At 36.9% G+C, this 17,644-nt stretch overlaps 6 protein-coding genes and 1 long non-coding RNA gene across 7 annotated transcripts; 5 read left to right on the top strand and 2 right to left on the bottom strand.

Annotated features, from left to right (window-relative positions):
* Positions 1 to 426: 426 nt before the first annotated feature.
* LOC104742564 (uncharacterized) lies at positions 427 to 903 on the bottom strand. The gene is made up of 2 exons (XR_760555.2): positions 764 to 903; positions 427 to 660 (listed from the first exon to the last, which is right to left on the bottom strand). It is a non-coding gene; the product is annotated as an uncharacterized LOC104742564 (long non-coding RNA).
* Positions 904 to 1,081: 178 nt separating this feature from the next.
* On the top strand, positions 1,082 to 4,564 carry LOC104742470 (phosphoinositide phospholipase C 2). Its single transcript, XM_010463510.3, has 9 exons — positions 1,082 to 1,621; positions 2,161 to 2,357; positions 2,453 to 2,588; positions 2,686 to 2,922; positions 3,004 to 3,239; positions 3,332 to 3,449; positions 3,549 to 3,701; positions 3,780 to 3,866; positions 3,970 to 4,564. Exons 1-9 carry the CDS (start codon positions 1,325 to 1,327, stop codon positions 4,261 to 4,263), a joined length of 1,755 nt encoding a protein of 584 aa, XP_010461812.1. The 5' UTR covers positions 1,082 to 1,324; the 3' UTR covers positions 4,264 to 4,564.
* A 427-nt stretch (positions 4,565 to 4,991) lies between these two features.
* Positions 4,992 to 7,272, top strand: LOC104742373 (E3 ubiquitin-protein ligase makorin). Its single transcript, XM_010463407.3, has 8 exons — positions 4,992 to 5,246; positions 5,419 to 5,506; positions 5,624 to 6,306; positions 6,405 to 6,474; positions 6,553 to 6,626; positions 6,718 to 6,779; positions 6,903 to 6,980; positions 7,061 to 7,272. Exons 1-6 carry the CDS (start codon positions 5,233 to 5,235, stop codon positions 6,752 to 6,754), a joined length of 966 nt encoding a protein of 321 aa, XP_010461709.2. The 5' UTR covers positions 4,992 to 5,232; the 3' UTR covers positions 6,755 to 6,779; positions 6,903 to 6,980; positions 7,061 to 7,272.
* Positions 7,273 to 9,151: 1,879 nt separating this feature from the next.
* LOC104742285 (transcription factor MYB83-like) lies at positions 9,152 to 11,163 on the top strand. Its single transcript, XM_010463311.2, has 2 exons — positions 9,152 to 9,775; positions 9,872 to 11,163. The coding sequence occupies exons 1-2, from the start codon at positions 9,459 to 9,461 to the stop codon at positions 10,581 to 10,583; spliced, it is 1,029 nt and encodes a 342-aa protein (XP_010461613.2). The 5' UTR covers positions 9,152 to 9,458; the 3' UTR covers positions 10,584 to 11,163.
* Positions 11,164 to 12,337: 1,174 nt separating this feature from the next.
* Positions 12,338 to 13,780, top strand: LOC104742201 (uncharacterized). The gene is made up of 3 exons (XM_010463205.3): positions 12,338 to 12,815; positions 12,944 to 13,129; positions 13,234 to 13,780. The coding sequence occupies exons 1-3, from the start codon at positions 12,387 to 12,389 to the stop codon at positions 13,519 to 13,521; spliced, it is 903 nt and encodes a 300-aa protein (XP_010461507.1). The 5' UTR covers positions 12,338 to 12,386; the 3' UTR covers positions 13,522 to 13,780.
* Positions 13,781 to 14,297: 517 nt separating this feature from the next.
* LOC104703845 (uncharacterized) lies at positions 14,298 to 16,555 on the top strand. Its single transcript, XM_087463630.1, has 4 exons — positions 14,298 to 15,317; positions 15,426 to 15,840; positions 15,915 to 16,423; positions 16,499 to 16,555. Exons 1-4 carry the CDS (start codon positions 14,298 to 14,300, stop codon positions 16,553 to 16,555), a joined length of 2,001 nt encoding a protein of 666 aa, XP_087319756.1.
* A 298-nt stretch (positions 16,556 to 16,853) lies between these two features.
* Positions 16,854 to 17,392, bottom strand: LOC104703835 (uncharacterized protein At4g04775-like). The gene is made up of 2 exons (XM_010419924.2): positions 17,201 to 17,392; positions 16,854 to 17,132 (listed from the first exon to the last, which is right to left on the bottom strand). The coding sequence occupies exons 1-2, from the start codon at positions 17,372 to 17,374 to the stop codon at positions 16,854 to 16,856; spliced, it is 453 nt and encodes a 150-aa protein (XP_010418226.1). The 5' UTR covers positions 17,375 to 17,392.
* Between the last annotated feature and the right edge of the window lie 252 nt (positions 17,393 to 17,644).

The raw sequence follows: 17,644 nt of genomic DNA, 5'->3' as shown, positions 1-17,644 counted from the left end.
CTGTCATCTTTTTTGGTTGCGCAAGTATAACAACTTTTGCCCTATTCACAATCATGTTGATATTTTACTTTGATTGAATCTCATTTTCCTCGACAGATAATGATATACAGAGGCAATCCATATTTTACTTTGTCAATAGAAACCTTAACGACATGAAACTAAGAAATGCAATGCCTAAGTAAAACATATTCCCACACGTACTAGACGTTTTGGAAAACAGGATTCGATAAACCCCACGTTCACCTACGTCGTTTAGAGACTGTACTATAAAGAATTCTTGGATAACATACTGCAATTAAGCTTCCCTATTATGTATCTATAACGACTTCACGTATCGTTTCTAATATCAAATGTTCGACATTCACCACGATAAATCTCATCCTAAGCAGACAGTTAACCTAAGCAGATTGAAGAAAATAACGGAGATTCAGGAACTCATGTGGATCATTCCATGTAATGAAACATAATTCTAATACAAAAACATAGATTCGATTTGGTCCAACAAAACATTCAAATAGCAAAACCAACAAAACTCCCACAAGAAGAGTTGGTTCACAAAAAGAAGAAAAGACACGAAACAAACACCCGAATCTACTACTTAGATCGCTGTCTCATCTTTCGTCTCTTCCTCTTTAATCTCCTCATACGCTTCTTCTTCCACTGTAACAACCAAACACACAAAAGACCATTAAAGATCCTACACACTACTTCGATTTCTCAGCACTAAATCAAAATCCATAAAAATCAGAACCCCATAACTAACCTTGGCTCTCATGCTGGATTCCCGGAAGCTGTACCCTTCTTCGTTCCTCGGACTAGTAGTGTTTAGGTTTTTTACAAGAAAGGAGGAGCGGCGGAGGAGATGATAGGAAAGATTTTGTAGGTTACGCTCTTATTGCTCCTTTAAACAACAACAAAAACCCTAAAAACCAAATTCGACTAATGGGCTATCTTATATCAAAAAGGCCCAACAAAAAAAACCCAAACGGATAGAATTTGCCAGAGGGGATATTCGTAATGACAGCGACTAGAGAGAGAGAGAGATTGAAGAAGATCACTTCCGACAAGGTTCAACAAGATCGATTTATTAGTTTTACATTTACATGGAGGAGATTCACTAGAAAAATCTAATCTTGTTTTGGCAGAAGCGACACGCAAAAAATAAAACGATTCTGGTTTCGTTTTTTTTTTTTTTTGGGTCTGATTTCAAAAACACGATAAGATTTAATTCTTTTTCTCACACACAAACAAACCCTACTTCCCTTCCTTCCTTCCTTCCCCAATCATTAACCCAAAGATCCGTCTCTCTTGTTAAACAAACCTCATGTCGAAGCAAACGTACAGAGTGTGTTTCTGCTTTCGCCGGAGGTTTCGTTACACTGCATCTGAGGCACCCCGTGAGATCAAGACCATTTTCGAAAAGTACTCTGAGAATGGGGTTATGACCGTTGATCACCTCCACAGGTTTCTGATTGATGTTCAGAAGCAAGACAAAGCTACCAGGGAAGATGCACAGTCAATCATCAATTCTGCATCTCTCCTTCATCGTAATGGTCTTCACCTTGATGCTTTCTTCAAGTACCTTTTTGGTGAAAACAACCCTCCTCTTGCTCTTCATGAGGTAGTTTTCTTTCTTTTTTTCTCATTCTCTTGTTTCGATTTTTTTAGTTCAGGATTTTTTTTTTAAGTCAACTATGATTTGATTGATATGACAGTAACTCAGATTTTGGATTGGGAATTTTCGTTCTTCTTGTTTGATAGCCGAGGATATGGTCTGAGATAGTGATATTTTGGAATACTAGTCTTGTTGGGTGTTTCGTAGAGACTGATTTCAATAGTTCGAAGCCATTAACTTCTTTTTTTTTTGCTTTATATGTGTCGGCTACAAGAGTTTAAAGCGATATAATGGTTTTTCTTTTTATGTCTACTAGTTACTGTAAAAATAAAGTTCAGAATGCAACATAATAGGAATGTGACAGTTACTCTTTTAAGAACTCTTGACTCAAGAATCCATGATACAATTATTGAACTTTTTACAATTCCGGCTATACATCATATGTTATTATTGTGTGACTTAATTAAGCTGCTAGCTTTCATTTTTTTTTTTGTTTGATTCTAGACTTATCTCTAATGAATTTGTTGTTTGACCTTTTTGTTTAGGTGCATCAAGACATGGATGCTCCTATATCGCATTATTTCATATTCACTGGTCATAATTCATATTTAACTGGCAATCAGCTTAGCAGTGACTGCAGTGAGGTGCCTATCATCGATGCATTGAAGAAAGGTGTGAGAGTGATTGAATTGGATATATGGCCTAACTCCAACAAAGATGATATTGATGTTCTTCACGGAAGGTTTGATATTCTCCTAGAACTCAATCGAATGAATTCAAGGTTAGGTGCTTTATGCTTGTCGTTTTTTTTTTGCTTACTGAACTATTTTGAAACAGGACTCTCACTGCACCTGTGGGGTTGATCAAATGTCTAAAAGCTATCAGAGCACATGCCTTTGATGTATCCGACTTTCCTGTTGTTGTAACTCTTGAAGATCATCTTACTCCAGAACTTCAGGCTAAAGTTGCTGAGGTAACCTCTTTCTGCATTTTTTTTCTGTTTTGAGATTTTTTATGTTTTTCCGCTTTGATTGATGATTACATTAATACTGAGATGTGTTGTTTGATAGATGGTTACTGAGATATTTGGGGAAATTCTGTTTACTCCTCCTGTGGGAGAATCTTTGAAGAAGTTCCCATCGCCAAACTCTTTAAAAAGACGGATCATCATCTCAACCAAACCCCCAAAAGAGTACAAGGAAGGTAAAGATGAGGAAGTGGTGCAGAAAGGTAAATCCTTGGGTGATGAAGAAGCTTGGGGGAGAGAAGTTCCGAGCTTTATTGATAGGAACAAAAGTGATGCCAAGGTGTCTATCAAGACAAATCATCTTCATTTCAGTTCTGTTGCTGTTCATATTCAAAAGATGTTAGTTTCTTTTTTGGTGCAGGATGACTTAGATGGAAATGATGATGACGAGGATGAAGACGATGATGATGATGATGAAGATAAGTCTAAGAAGAATGCACCACCTCAGTATAAACATTTGATTGCAATCCATGCTGGGAAACCAAAAGGTGGGATTACTGAGTGTTTAAAGGTAGATCCTGACAAGGTAAGACGCCTTAGTTTGAGCGAGGAACAACTTGAAAAGGCAGCTGAAAAATATGCAAAACAGATTGTGAGGTAATCCCATAAATGATAGTCATATTATGTTTTTGATTTTTCAAAGTAATAGTTGTAGTTCTTATGAATCCTGTTAATCATGGTGTGCGCAGGTTTACTCAACAAAATTTGCTGAGGATTTACCCAAAAGGAACTAGAGTTACTTCATCAAACTACAACCCATTGGTTGCCTGGAGCCACGGTGCTCAAATGGTGGCTTTCAATATGCAGGTATCAACTTCTTTTTACACAATAGTAAAACTTTTCGTTATTTTGGAGAAGCTTCACTTTACAAGACATCAACCTTAATCCCTTTTTTCATGTACACAGGGATATGGAAGATCATTGTGGCTAATGCAAGGAATGTTTAGAGCCAATGGCGGATGCGGCTACATCAAGAAACCAGATATTCTGCTGAAAGGTGGTTCGGATAATGACATCTTTGACCCAAAAGCTACTCTACCTGTAAAAACAACACTTAGGGTGAGATATCTGATTCTCTGTATGGTCTCTCCTTTGCCAATACAAAATCGGTTAAGTTAATGGTTTTATTATCCTTAGGTAACTGTATACATGGGAGAGGGCTGGTACTTTGATTTCCGCCACACACACTTCGACCAATATTCACCGCCTGACTTCTATACAAGGGTAAATTCGATTTCCTTAAACCTCACGTCAATGTTTTGAGATAGGATTGTTCCTTGTCTTTTTGATTGCAATATAATTTGAGCTTTGATACATACATTGTCAGGTTGGTATAGCTGGAGTTCCAGGGGATACAATAATGAAGAAGACGAAGACATTGGAGGATAACTGGATCCCAGCTTGGGATGAGGTATTTGAGTTCCCATTAACCGTTCCAGAGCTGGCTCTGCTGCGATTAGAAGTGCATGAGTATGACATGTCAGAGAAAGATGATTTTGGAGGACAGACATGCTTGCCTGTTTGGGAGATACAGGAAGGAATAAGAGCATTTCCTTTACATAACCGGAAAGGGGAGAAGTACAAATCTGTGAAGCTTCTCGTGAGGGTGGAGTTTGTGTGACGATTGAGATACAGCATTTAAAACTGGTCGGGTAAGTTTTAAGTACCACAGGGTTTGTGAATTTCGAATTGGAGGATTTGGTGTGTGAGTGAGTGAGAGTGTGAGTGTGTGTGGAAGAGAATCTGCTTGATTTGTTGTGTGTAATAATATTATGTACATATAAGAGGCAAGAGAGAGAGAGAGAGACGACGACGATCTTGTCTCGTGTGTTGTATTATTATGATGTATGTAGTAGTCTCGTGTTAGACTGTAACAGTAAGATACTTGTTGAATCATCAATGTTGTTCTATGTGTAAACAAACGACTGTGTTTTAAAACTTGTTTGATTTTCATTCCGAAAGAAGCGTAGCTTGAAAAGAAAGCTCTTACATACAATGTGATAGTATATCACAAGATTCACATCTCACTGATCCATATCCCATAAACGAACCAATCACACCCTCAAAAAGAGCTATTAGGGCATTATTAGTGGAAGTTACTAAGCAAGTGACTCATTGATAAAAAATTAATATAGTGATGAGAGAGAAGAAAATAAGGAAAGAATCGATGCTCAGATTGCTATGGCAAGAACCGATACTCTCAAATAATTAACAGCTGTCATTCACATATTGGTTACAATTAATAAAAGATAATAAATGAATAAAATAATAATTTTTTTTTTTTAAAGTAACGTGAGAGAGTTACTGCCGGTAATGATGGTCTTAACCCTTATTTAAAATTTCCAAAAAAGAAAGAAATGAGAAAAGGATATTTTAGTAAATGAAAGAGAGAGAGAGGTGGTGGAAGCGCGCTCTATCTCAAAAACTTTTGGGGGTTAATGTAATGATGCAACTCTCTCATTCTCCTCCTCTGTGTCCTCAACAATTGAAAACCGTACAAAACTCAAACATAAAGCTCTCTCTTCCTTCTCATTCTTCCGCCTTTTGAATCTTTTTTTTTCCTCTTTCTTTCTCTCCGCACAATCCCCAAATGTCCTCCGACAGGTAAACTTCTCGATTCATCCTAACTCTACCTCTTCCAATTTTGTGTTTTTTTTTTTTTTTTTTTTGCTTTTGGGTTATCTTATTGGTGTAAAGGTTGATGCTTTTTGAAGCTGGTTTGGTTTCTCTGGAGGGTTCAATTGATTTCTTTACCCTTCTTGTTTTTTTTTTTTAGGATACTGTGCAAGTTCTTTGTCCATGGATCTTGCTTGAAAGGGGAAAATTGTGAATTTTCTCATGACTCCAAGGATCCTCCGAATAATGTAATATAATCTCTTCTCAAGATTGTTTCTTTCTTTCTTCTTTAATGCGGGTTTTGAATTTTGATTCATGAGTCTCAAAAATTTGTTGAACTTGTTTGGTTATATATGTAAAATTAGGTTTGCACATTCTACCAAAAAGGGATATGCTATTACCGGAGTAGATGTAGATATGATCATGTCAGAGCTTCTTCCAATCTTCCTAGACCGCCTCTTACCTCTGATTCTGAGTCTCTTGATCGCTCTTTATCATCCACCACTCCCTCTAGGAGGAATCTGCAACAACAACAAGGCGATGAAAAATCCTCTAACGTCTATTGTATCAATCCAAGAGATTACCCAATCTGCTCATTTGCTGCTGCTGGTGATTGCCCGCGAGGTAACCAGTGTCCTCATATGCATGGAGACCTCTGCGCTACTTGTGGCAAGAAGTGTTTGCATCCTTTTAGACCTGAAGAACGAGAAGAGCACACTAAAGAATGCGTGAAGAAGCAAAAGCACATCGAGGCTTTGAAACGTAGCCAAGATATCGAGTGTAGCGTGTGTTTGGATCGTGTCTTGTCAAAGGCCACTCCAGGGGAAAGGAAGTTTGGGCTTTTGACCGAGTGTGATCATCCGTTTTGTATACAGTGCATTCGTAATTGGCGTAGCAGTGCTCCTGTTTCAGGAATGGATGTGAACAGTACGTTGAGAGCTTGTCCTATATGTCGCAAACTCTCTTACTTTGTTGTCCCTAGTGTTGTCTGGTACTCTACTCCTGAAGAGAAAAAGGAAATTATCGATATATACAAGGCAAAACTGAGGTATATAGTTTACTAACTGCGAAGACTTGATTTTTGTGCTGTCTGCTAACTTGATATGCTTAGTAGATTCTTCATTGTGTTCTATTCCAATCTTGCAGATCTATCGACTGTAAGCATTTCAACTTTGGAAATGGAAGCTGTCCATTTGGAGCAAGTTGTTTCTACAAGGTATATATAAATGATGTACTTTTACCAAAGCTTCAGACGAATGATTTAGTCATATCAATTTTTGGGCTTGGTATATAGCATGCATATTCTGACGGTCACTTGGAAGAAGTTGTTTTACGGCATCTTGGTACTCAAGAAGGAGACAATATCAGGTCTTGTCCCAGTATGATCAACTTTAGACTTCATTTGATATTGCCCCTTACTTTTTCTCTGATTTTAATACTGTGTTACTATCATCATCAGGCTATCGGAGTTACTTGGTGGCCTGCAGATTTTCTAAAATACTCTTTCCGGGATAATCGAAAGTAAGTTCCATAGCTATTATCAGAGATAGATGTTCTTTCATGTGTTGATGAAAACTTGAAATCCATGAAAAGTCTGCTTATTGGTTCTCTAATATGACTAACTTTCTTTCTTGTCCAACACAGAACACAAAGTGGTGATGACAAGTTATTTTCTAATCAAACTCATGTTAATTCTGAGTTTTGACAATCCTCTTAAATAAGGTGAAGCAAATCTTTGTTGTTTCCATTTATCTTACTAAAATTGTCCTTGTAGGCTGATTCAATCTATCTTCTTATTACAGATATGAAGACATGCTCAGAGAGGATAATAGTTACATAGAGATATCAGGAGGACAGAGAAGAAACTCAATGTAATAATAATTAGATAGGTAAATTGTCTACTAGACAATTATGTAAATAAGTGTGAATATACCCAACAAATAATGTAAATAATGCTTTCAGAACAATCCATGTTAAAGATTTTTTGAGATAATAAAATTTCTGAGTTTCTTTCTTTCTATGCAGTAAAACATCTGTTGGGTGTATTTGATAAAGCAAAAAGGGTAGAAACAGAGATGATGTTTTCCCATTATTGAGATTTGATACAACCAAAAAACATAAGGGTAAAAGCAGATGAACATATAAAAAGTATCTACCATCTGAGAATGGCAAATCCAGAAAGGATGAAAGATGAAATGATCATGATGAAAGACATTCCTGGAAAACAAGAGGCTCCAGTTTGTGACTCTGAATCATACTGTGCGGAGGCGGTAAAGACAGAGGAGAGCGTCACCGTGGCGAAAACAGCCATTGCTGTGTATTGATTCTGGGAAGCCATGTTTACCTCTCAAAAACAAATTATGTCTCTTGGCTTTACCAATAATAATGTTGTTTTATAAGGGAAAGAAGGAGTTCGTACGTGGGGACGTGAAGAGCATAAGGTTAATATATGCTCATTTCAAAGAACCCACATTTTGTTGCTGGTCAACGAGTGTTATTAAGCTCAAGAACAAAACCCATCTAATATTTGTGATATAATCTAATATGAAGCATAGTGGGAATGCTTGAAAGAATTTAGAAATATTCTTCTGAAGAAAAAGATAGACCAAGTTAAAGAAACTCATAAATGTATTGATGAAAAAAATACACGTACAATTAAAGAAAAGTCCAATAGTAACAATGAGCCCAATGAGAGTTTATAGGCCCAAAGGGTTTTGAAGCCGATGGTTTCCTACTTTCCTACCCTTCGTTCAAGTCGAAGAATCGAATAGTCCCTGATTTTATAGATTCGGGTTTCGCTATTGTAATTTCTAAAATTTAGTCTAGATTTTGATCTGTGATCTTCTTGTTATAAAAGGAATTCGTTTGTTAGAAAACTCATAACGTAATTTCATGGTAGACTTCGTCCAACACCGTGATTTGTAAAAAGAGATAAAAGGGTTATATTAGAGAATCGAATTTAGTTAGCCTCCCTACGTGATGTATGATGATTACATTGATTTAGTATTCATTCATTAAGGAGTATGATCCGTGCTCCCATCATTACTTGCTATTATCGGTCACTATACTTACTATTATGGATTCTTTATCAGCTGTTGAGTAATAAGCCATGTATTATTTACAAACGTTTATTGCATGCACATTGTTTTCATTTCGCAATTTTTCTGATGATGATGCTTTTATTTTTGGTAATTCGTAATTAATTGTGCTCGTTTTGGGATTGGTTTATATACTTTCTAGCTTGGAGTTTTTGATATAACATAAAAATTTATGTGTAAATGAATTAAAAAATAAAGCGGTGATTATATATATATATATATATATATATATATCTTGCACGTATTCTTAAGTTTGGATTAGATTGTGTTAGTGTTAGGCTTTTGATGCTGTGATTTTTATGACTCATCGATCTTTTAATTTCTGAATTTCTATAGTGTTCTATGTTTCTGTCAAAGGATCCAAAATCCGAATTCTTTATTTAGATTCGGTTGATTGTGTCGTAAAATGGAAGTTACTTCAAAATAAGCCTCCTTGCAAGAGTATAGTACAATATATGACTTTTTGATAGTGAAAATTGGGTTATTAGTTGTCGTTTAGAAAGAAATAATATTTTTTTAAGAAAAACGAGATTAGTTATGAAAAAAAACACTCGTAAACGAAAAACTAATGTATTTAATTTGCATACTTTGATACTTCAAACACACGTGTGTGGTGCGGGGCTGTGAGAGAGAGAGAGTAAGGGAAAGGGTAAAGAGGTTGGTCTTGTTCTTGTCTTTGACTCTAAACCAGTCTTTTTCGATACATTTTTCTTCACTCACAAGTCTATCATCATGTTTTTAACGAAGATCATTTCTTTTATTTTATTACATTTTGTAACATAGAAAAAGAAAAAAGACGACCCACCTCTTGCTTCTTCTTCACATCCCCATTTCTTCTCCTCTATGTCTCTCTCTATTATAGACTCTCTCTACTCTACCCATCAATCCCAACAAACACTACTTTTTATCTCTCTCTTTCTCTCTTTCTCTCTCTGTCTCTCTCTTTGTCATATCCATTACGCATATTCATATCATTCCAAAGCAATCCCCACAAATCATATCATCCTCTCTCCATCTTTCTTTGCTTCTTACAGTCTCCAAATTCCAAATCTCTCTATCTCTCTCTGTATAAGCTTCTTCAAAAAGGCTCCACCAGTCCAAAATGATGATGAGGAAACCGGACATCACTACGATCAGAGACAAGGGCAAGCCAAATCATGCATGTGGTGGTAATACCAACAAACCGAAGCTAAGAAAAGGACTTTGGTCGCCTGATGAAGACGAGAAACTAATAAGATACATGTTGACCAATGGACAAGGATGTTGGAGTGACATCGCTAGAAATGCTGGTCTTTTACGTTGTGGCAAAAGTTGTCGCCTTCGCTGGATCAATTACTTGAGGCCTGATCTTAAACGCGGCTCTTTTTCTCCTCAAGAAGAGGATCTCATCTTCCATTTGCATTCCATTCTTGGTAACAGGTAACTCTATATATACAATGAGTCTCATCAGATTTGAAACGATTTGGTACTAAAATGATTTTTGTGCATAATTAACTTTTTACATTTTATCATTAGGTGGTCTCAAATAGCTACTCGGCTTCCAGGTAGGACAGACAACGAGATCAAAAACTTTTGGAACTCGACATTGAAGAAGAGGCTTAAGAACAACAACAACAACAATACTTCACCAGGATCATCACCTAACAATAGTAATAGTAATTCCTTGGACCCAAGAGATCAACAACATGTGGACATGGGAGGCAACTCAACGTCAATGATGGATGGATATCATCATGATGAAAACATGATGATTGTGGGGAACACCATGAGTATGGACTCTTCTTCCTCATTTAATTTTGCACCAATGGTTAATAGTGTGGGCTTAAACCAGATTGATGATCCCTTGATGATATCAGTGCCGGACAACCGATATCACCAAATGATAAACACAGGGAATGTGTTCAACGTTAATGGTTTAGGATATTATGGAAGCACAATTCTTGATCCAACTAGCAAGAGAGTATCAGTAGAAGGTGATTGGTTTCTTCCCCCGGAGAGTACCAATGGCATTGCTTGTAGTACAAGCAACAACCTAAACTTACAAGTCCTTGATCCTTGCTTCAATAGCAAAAATCTTTGTCACTCAGAAAGCTTCAAGGTAGGGAATATGTTGGAGATGGAGAATGGTTCATGGGAAATAGAAAACCCTAAAATCGGAGATTGGGATTTAGATGGTCTCATTGATAACAACTCTTCTTTTCCCTTCCTTGATTTCCAAGTCGATTGACAATATCTCTCTCTCTTCCTCATTCCTCACTCCTCATTCATTCTTATATACTTGTTTTTTCATCACTCAGTTGTCAACCTTACCATTAATATACATACATAATACATCTTCACGCGACCGGATACTGGAGCTACGTACTCTCCCCTACCCCGGAGCACGAACATGAAGTTGATCCACTCTATTCTATTAGAGTCTCATTTTTATTTTATTTTTGGCAAAAAAACTTCTTTTAAACAGAAGTGGTCTATTCTCTTCTTGTCCCTTTATTTTCCCAGCATATGTCTATTATTCACAATAATATTGTTCATGGAAACGAGAGAGATATGCATAGTTTATATCTATAGGTGGAGGAACCAATCACCATGCATGGTTCCATTAGTACATGAAATGTGAATAGAAAGGTTCATTGAGATTTTATTTGCTGAGGAAGTACTTAAAATAATGGCCCACACAGCCAGTGAGGTGATTAGTTGGTTCATTTGTATAGTTTTCTCTTTCTTTCCAAATTCTTTGTTGTACAAATCTGAGTTTGATGTGTAAAACACGGTTTCGTAATAAGAAAGCATTATCTTAATTATCATTCCTCTCTCTACCTAAAACTAAAGTTAATCCGACCAAAAAAACAATCTATAAATATATTGCTTAAGAAATTGTAAGCAATGCAACTGAGTACATAGAGTCATAGAGCATATTCATCTCCGTTTACCTTCTATTAACTTCGATTGGTGTGAAATATGAATAAATCAAAAATGGAATAATTACGTTACAAAAACAAAAAAAAAATGTGAGAAAAAACACTCAAAACGTATACTTAAAGAAACAGATATAACAAAATGATGTTTTGACTAAAACCCTTAAATTTAATGTTCGCCATAATTGAAGGAAAAATCGTTTGCGAATACTGTTGAGTTCTAGTATGGATGGACCTTAAGGTCTCCGTATAGAATTGAGTTTATGGGCCAATGTGAAAGCCTGCAGAAAGAAAACTTTTAAGGCCTGATTATTCAGTTTTTTTTTTTTTGGTTCGGCTAGGTTTTGGCCTTTTGGGTTTGTTGGTTTCGTCGGGAAGAAATTTGAATGAGAAACCGATTTCTTCGGTTTGGTTTGTTGGAAATCTTTTTATTCGGTTCAGGTTTGGGTTTGTTCGGTGGTGATGGACAAAAGTTAATAAAAATTAACCTATTAGTCGGTTCGTTCCGGTTGTAGCAGATTTGATTTCTATTTATAATAATATCAAATTTGGTCTAAAATTAAATTTCGGTTAAGAAAAGTTAATTCGGTTTGATTCCTTTTTTAATGCTACTGAACCTAGCCGTTAAGAAACATACACCATCTACAATGTCTTTTTCCCTCGTGTTGAGAGAGCACTTATGAAACGGCCACAAAAGCATCACAAAAAGAGGATTAATATTTTGCTTATGAAAGCTTTCCGAGCCTCCGAGGTTCTACAAATCGTTTCAATTATTGGACAAAAATAAATGAATTTCGAAGCCAAACTAAATATATAAAGGAAAGTAATTAGTAAGATAAAGTTAGGAAAATAAATATGGTTTGGAATAAATAAATATAGAGCTACCTAGGTTGAATGATTGGTTAAGTGGCCATTACCTATCTAAACTTAAGCGTGAAGGGAATTGGATTACAAGAACAACAAACCCACATCATGACTTGTGTAATTATAATTTTCTCCACCATGAAATTAATAATTGAACGCTAGCTATTATAATGCTTAATTTACTCCACATCAATAAATCATTTCAGAAGTCGACACCAATCATGTAATTCATCTCTCTCTCGTAATATATGAAATCATATATAATTTCTCTCATCACATCCCAAAACCAAACAAAACAAAAAGGAAAAAAAAAAATACTCAGGCAAGTTTATAGAATGGAGAAAAGAGAGGACCTCTACCCAAACTACTTCGTCCAAAGACCTTCAACGGTTATTAATGACCCCGAATCCGAATTCCAATCGTCGACTCGTTCTGACTCAGCGCCATTGGTCTTATCCGGCGTCAATGAATTCCCGAGGCACTCGGATGTCTTGAGAAATTCTGAAAACAAATTCTTGTATGAGGACGATGAGAAGATGTTGGTGCCATTGCGGAGCTCCAATTCGGGTTGGTGGATCGTTTTGCAAATAGGTTGGAGGTTTTTGTTTAGCTTAGGAGTGGCATTGCTTGTCTTCTACATTGCTACTCAGCCTCCTCATCCTAACATTTCTTTTCGAGTAATATGCATCTTCTCCTAATAAGCTACGTACTAAGCTAGTATCAAATTTTGTTAATGGATGGATTTTTGTTTATGACCTTGAGTTTTGGCTTGCATACTCTACCTAAAATGTATGTATTTTTACAGATTGAAAGGTTTAATCAGTTCATGTTAGAAGAAGGTGTGGATTCACATGGAGCGTCGACTAAGTTCCTCACTTGCAATTGCTCTATCAAGCTCATAGTAGATAACAAGTCTAATGTCTTTGGCCTTCACATTCATCCTCCATCTATCAAATTATTCTTTGGCCCACTCAACTTTGCAAAGGCGCAAGTAAGTCTTATATATATATATGAATTTAGAGATATATATATTTATTCAATGTCAACTTAAGTTACATGCATCTCTTTTTGTTTTTTGTTTTTTTGTTTTTAAAGGGACCTAAATTATATGCGCTGAGCGATGAGTCGACAACGTTTCAGCTATACATAGGAACAAAGAACCAAGCTATGTATGGGGCAGGAAGAGAGATGGATGATATGCTTCACTCGAGAGCTGGATTGCCTCTAATACTGCGGATGAGCATACTTTCCGACTTTCCAGTTGTCTGGAATATTATAAACCCTAAGTACCATAACAAGGTCGAGTGTTTATTGCTCCTTGGTTACAACGAGCTGCACATCGAGATTACGATGATAAAAGTAAAATGTAGATTGGTATCTTAATCAGAGATTATATCCAAAGCCTAAGGGCATTGGAAAGTGCAGGAAAAACATAATAATAGATCCATGATTAACTTATGTAATATTGTCAAAGTTTTTTCGGGGAGAATCGAAATTTTATAAGGTCATTATATCGGATCGGTCCATATTTTGAGTTGTATTCAAAGGGGGACGCAATTTGTATTCAGAGTTATATATTGTTATTTGACTCTTACTTACACATAACATTTTCAGGTTCTATATGGATATTTTTCTAGTAATATATGCATGGGAATTCCATACAACTAAAAACAAACTTGTATAAGAAATCTATATGGATAATTTATACATAAATTTTTTTTTAATCACTTTTTCTGTAGATTTCAAACGGCCGGACACATTTTGTGTTCATAACTCGGGAAAACGAGCTATTTCCCCCCAAGATCTATCATATCTCGCTGGATGGAGCCCGAACTTGAGACACAATCTATATAGCTATGTAAACTATGACCAATCTCTATGTCTCCCCAAATTAAAAGTTCTACACCTATATCCCCATGAAAAAAAAGTTCTATATCTATTTACACCTAGACCTGGTTATGTGACGGTTTACTATTTGCTTAACCGTCTAACGAATAGCCTAAACCAAAATTGACCAGATTAAACATGATTTTACCCGACAAAACCCTAAATCGAGAAAATCCCCAAATTTCTCTCAACAAAACCCTAAATCGAAAAAGTCCCCAAAACTTGAAGAACCCTAAAAACTCCGATTTCGAGTTCTTTCGAGTTGAGAGACGATGTCGTTAGTTGAGAGATATCCCGGCGGTGATTACGACGAAGAAGGTGAAGATCGAGACGAATTTCACATCGAACAGCTAGTTGAGGATTTTAGCGACGAACCTCCAATCCGCCACGATGTGTACCCAGAGAGTGAAGACGATGATGAAGACGGACCAGCAAGAGCTCGTACGAATATGAGGCGTGGGAATGGGGAGTTGTTCTATAAGCAGGCGTTTTTTAATGGAGTTGCATTCAAGGAGGCAGTTCTCGATTATGTTCTCAAAACCGGGAGAAATCTGAAGCAGTACATGTATGATAAAGCGAAAATAGGGTACAAATGCGTTGGTGTTAATGATGAGGATGGATCTAAATGTGAGTGGAAGGTTTATGCGTCGATTCTGTCAAATGATAGGGTATGGAAGATCAATAAATTTGTTGATAAGCATAGCTGTATCCCAAATGGAGAGTGTGAGATGTTAACAGTGCCTCATATAGCTAGGTTGTTTGTTGATAAGATTAAAGATGATCCCGAGTACTTCATGCCTAGGAAGATTGAGGAAATCGTAATGAGAGATTGGAAGATTAGTATCATTAGGCCTCAGTGTCAAGCTGCTAGGAAGAATGCTAGAAATTGGATTGAGAGGGAGTATGATGAGCAGTTCCATAGATTAAGAGATTATGCAGCTGAGATTATGGCATCAAACCCGAATTCACATGTAGAGGTCGAGTGTATTACGGACGATGAAGGGAAGGACATGTTCAACAGGTTCTATGTTTGTTTTGACAACATTAGAAGAACATGGATGGCGACTTGTAGGCCGATCATAGGAATTGATGGTTGCTTTTTGAAGAATAAGATTAAGGGTCAGCTATTGGTAGCTTTAGGCAGGGATGCAAACAATGGTATATATCCAATAGCATGGGGAGTTGTCAAGGTTGAGAACTATGACAATTGGCTATGGTTTGCTAAGTTGATGAAAGAAGACTTTGGGTTAAACGATGGTGATGGATTCATCCTTATGTCCGATAGGCAAAAGGCAAGTTAACTTGACTTATGCTTTTTTATTTTGGCTTCTCTTATTTAACTTGACTTATGCTTTTATTTTGGCTTCTCTTATTTAACTTGACTTATGCTTTTATCACAGAGATTGATCAAGGCTGTTTCTGAGGAGTTACCAAAGATAGAGCATCGAATGTGTGTTCAACACATCTACGGTAACTTGAAAAAGGTTCATGGAAATAAGACTCGATTGAAGCCACTACTATGGGATTTGGCATGGTCCTACAATGAGACAGAGTATTTGCGGCATTTGGAGAGGATATTTGCTTATGATTCTCGCGTTTACAGTGATGTAATGAGGACAAATCCAAAGAGTTGGTGTAGGGCATTCCACAAGGTTGGTAATTACTGCATAGATGTCGAAAATAACCCGACTGAGTCATTTAACAGCTCCATCAACAAGGCAAGAGAAAAGCCTTTTGTTGCCATGTTAGAGGCAATAAGACGACTGGCCATGGTGCGAATTGCAAAGAGGTCTGCCTTATCTCATTCTCACACAGGTAAAACATATATTCTCCTACTTATGTAATTTTTTTTTGTTTATACTACTCATGTTTTTCACAAATGTTTGCAGGGATCTGTACTCCATATGTTGTTATGTTTCTTGCGGATGAGCACAAACTAGCATCTACGGCTAAGGTATCAACAAGCACAAATGGCACATTTGAAGTCAAAGTCAGTGGAGACTCTCACCGTGTCTGTCTAAAGAAGATGACTTGTACGTGTCAGAAGTGGCAAATGTGTGGCATCCCATGTGAGCATGCATATGGTCTCATCATTCAGAAGACGCCAAAGGCTGAAGACTACGTCTGTCAGTGGTTCCGAACAGCTATATGGAGGAGAAATTATGAAGAAGGCCTAATTCCACAAAGGAGTGCAACGTTTTGGCCTCGCACAAATGGGAATAAAGTGTTTGCAGAACCACCTGAAGAAAACCAGACCAAGGCTGACAAGAAAAGGAAGAAGGGTGTGAATGAGTCACCTACTAAGAAGCAACCAAAACAGAAGAAAAGAATAATGCATTGTGGCATTTGTGGGGAAGCTAACCATAACTCTAGGTTCCATAAGGCTGAATTTGCCATGGTATGATGCATTATTGCTTTGATGGTTTAAATTTCTAACTTTGATGGTTTTACTAAATTTCTATTTTTTTTCCAGCCTTCTCGACAGCCTTCTCAAGTTGAACCAAGTCAAGGTTCACTAACTCAAGAATGATCAAGTAGCTACTTCTAACTAGGGTGCTAATTTTGTGGTTGCCTATAATGTATTTTTCGACCACATAAACTCTTGTCTTTCCCTAGGTCGCTTAGTTTCTTTTGTATGATCTATTTTAACGTTTATGACATTGAATTTAATCTCTTTGCTCCCTATCTCTTTTGTATTATTTTGTATGAAAGCATAGCTTCATGTTTAACTTCATGTTTGAAACAAATGGAGCTTCATGTTTACCACAAAAGGTTTGTAATACAAATGTCTTAACACAAAAGGTTACAACCATGACCATACACCATCTTCAACCAACTACTTTGCTTAGTCCAATCATGACCATACAGACTAACAATATAACACTCATCATCTTTTTATTCCATGATTTGGCTTCACCTAAACCATCTTCAACCTTCTCCAAGACCTCTTTCTCCATCTTCTCATAAACCATAGTATCAAACTCCAACCTCTCTGTCCTAAGCTCTTTCAGCTGTTGCTCAAGTCCAGCATTCCTCGAGATCAATGCATCTACCTCATTCAGCAAAGCTTCATCGACCCACTTGAACGTGTGTTCATTGTTCCGAAGCTACTAATTTCCCGTTAATTAGAACCAACCAAAATCATGAAACAAGAAGAAAAAAACAAAACTTTTACCTTATTTATTGCAGCAAAACTACAACGGTAGTATCTCCGGTAATGATTCGGATCAGATTTCGAGATCAATGCCACAACAGCTTCCCCGCACCAACATCTCTTTGGAACACCGCAAACTCTTCCTCTCGCACGAGAACTGGAAGTTCCAGTCGACTTTGTTGATAAATTGCTCATTCTGGAGCTCGAATTCGATAATGGGAACCCAGAAAATAAGACAGAAGAAGAACAATGTCAAGTTGATTTAGGGTTCGTGATATTTGAAAATTGGGAATTTGTGGGTAAGAAATCGGGTCGTGACTATGTAGGGATCGGGTCATAATTGGTTTGGTTTAATTTTGAGTTTATATTGTTTGGTATGCGGTTCACCGGATAAACCGAAGCAATTCATTTTCATGGGGATATAGGTGTAGAACTTTTAATTTGGGGGGACATAGAGATTGGTCA

This window comes from Camelina sativa, chromosome 1 (assembly GCF_030686135.1).
Source record: "Camelina sativa cultivar CO46 ecotype springtype chromosome 1, ASM3068613v1".
In the NCBI taxonomy this organism is placed as follows: Eukaryota; Viridiplantae; Streptophyta; class Magnoliopsida; order Brassicales; family Brassicaceae; genus Camelina; species Camelina sativa.
The sequence above is the reverse complement of the archived record's forward strand: the minus strand, read 5'-3'. Positions and strand labels throughout refer to the sequence as shown.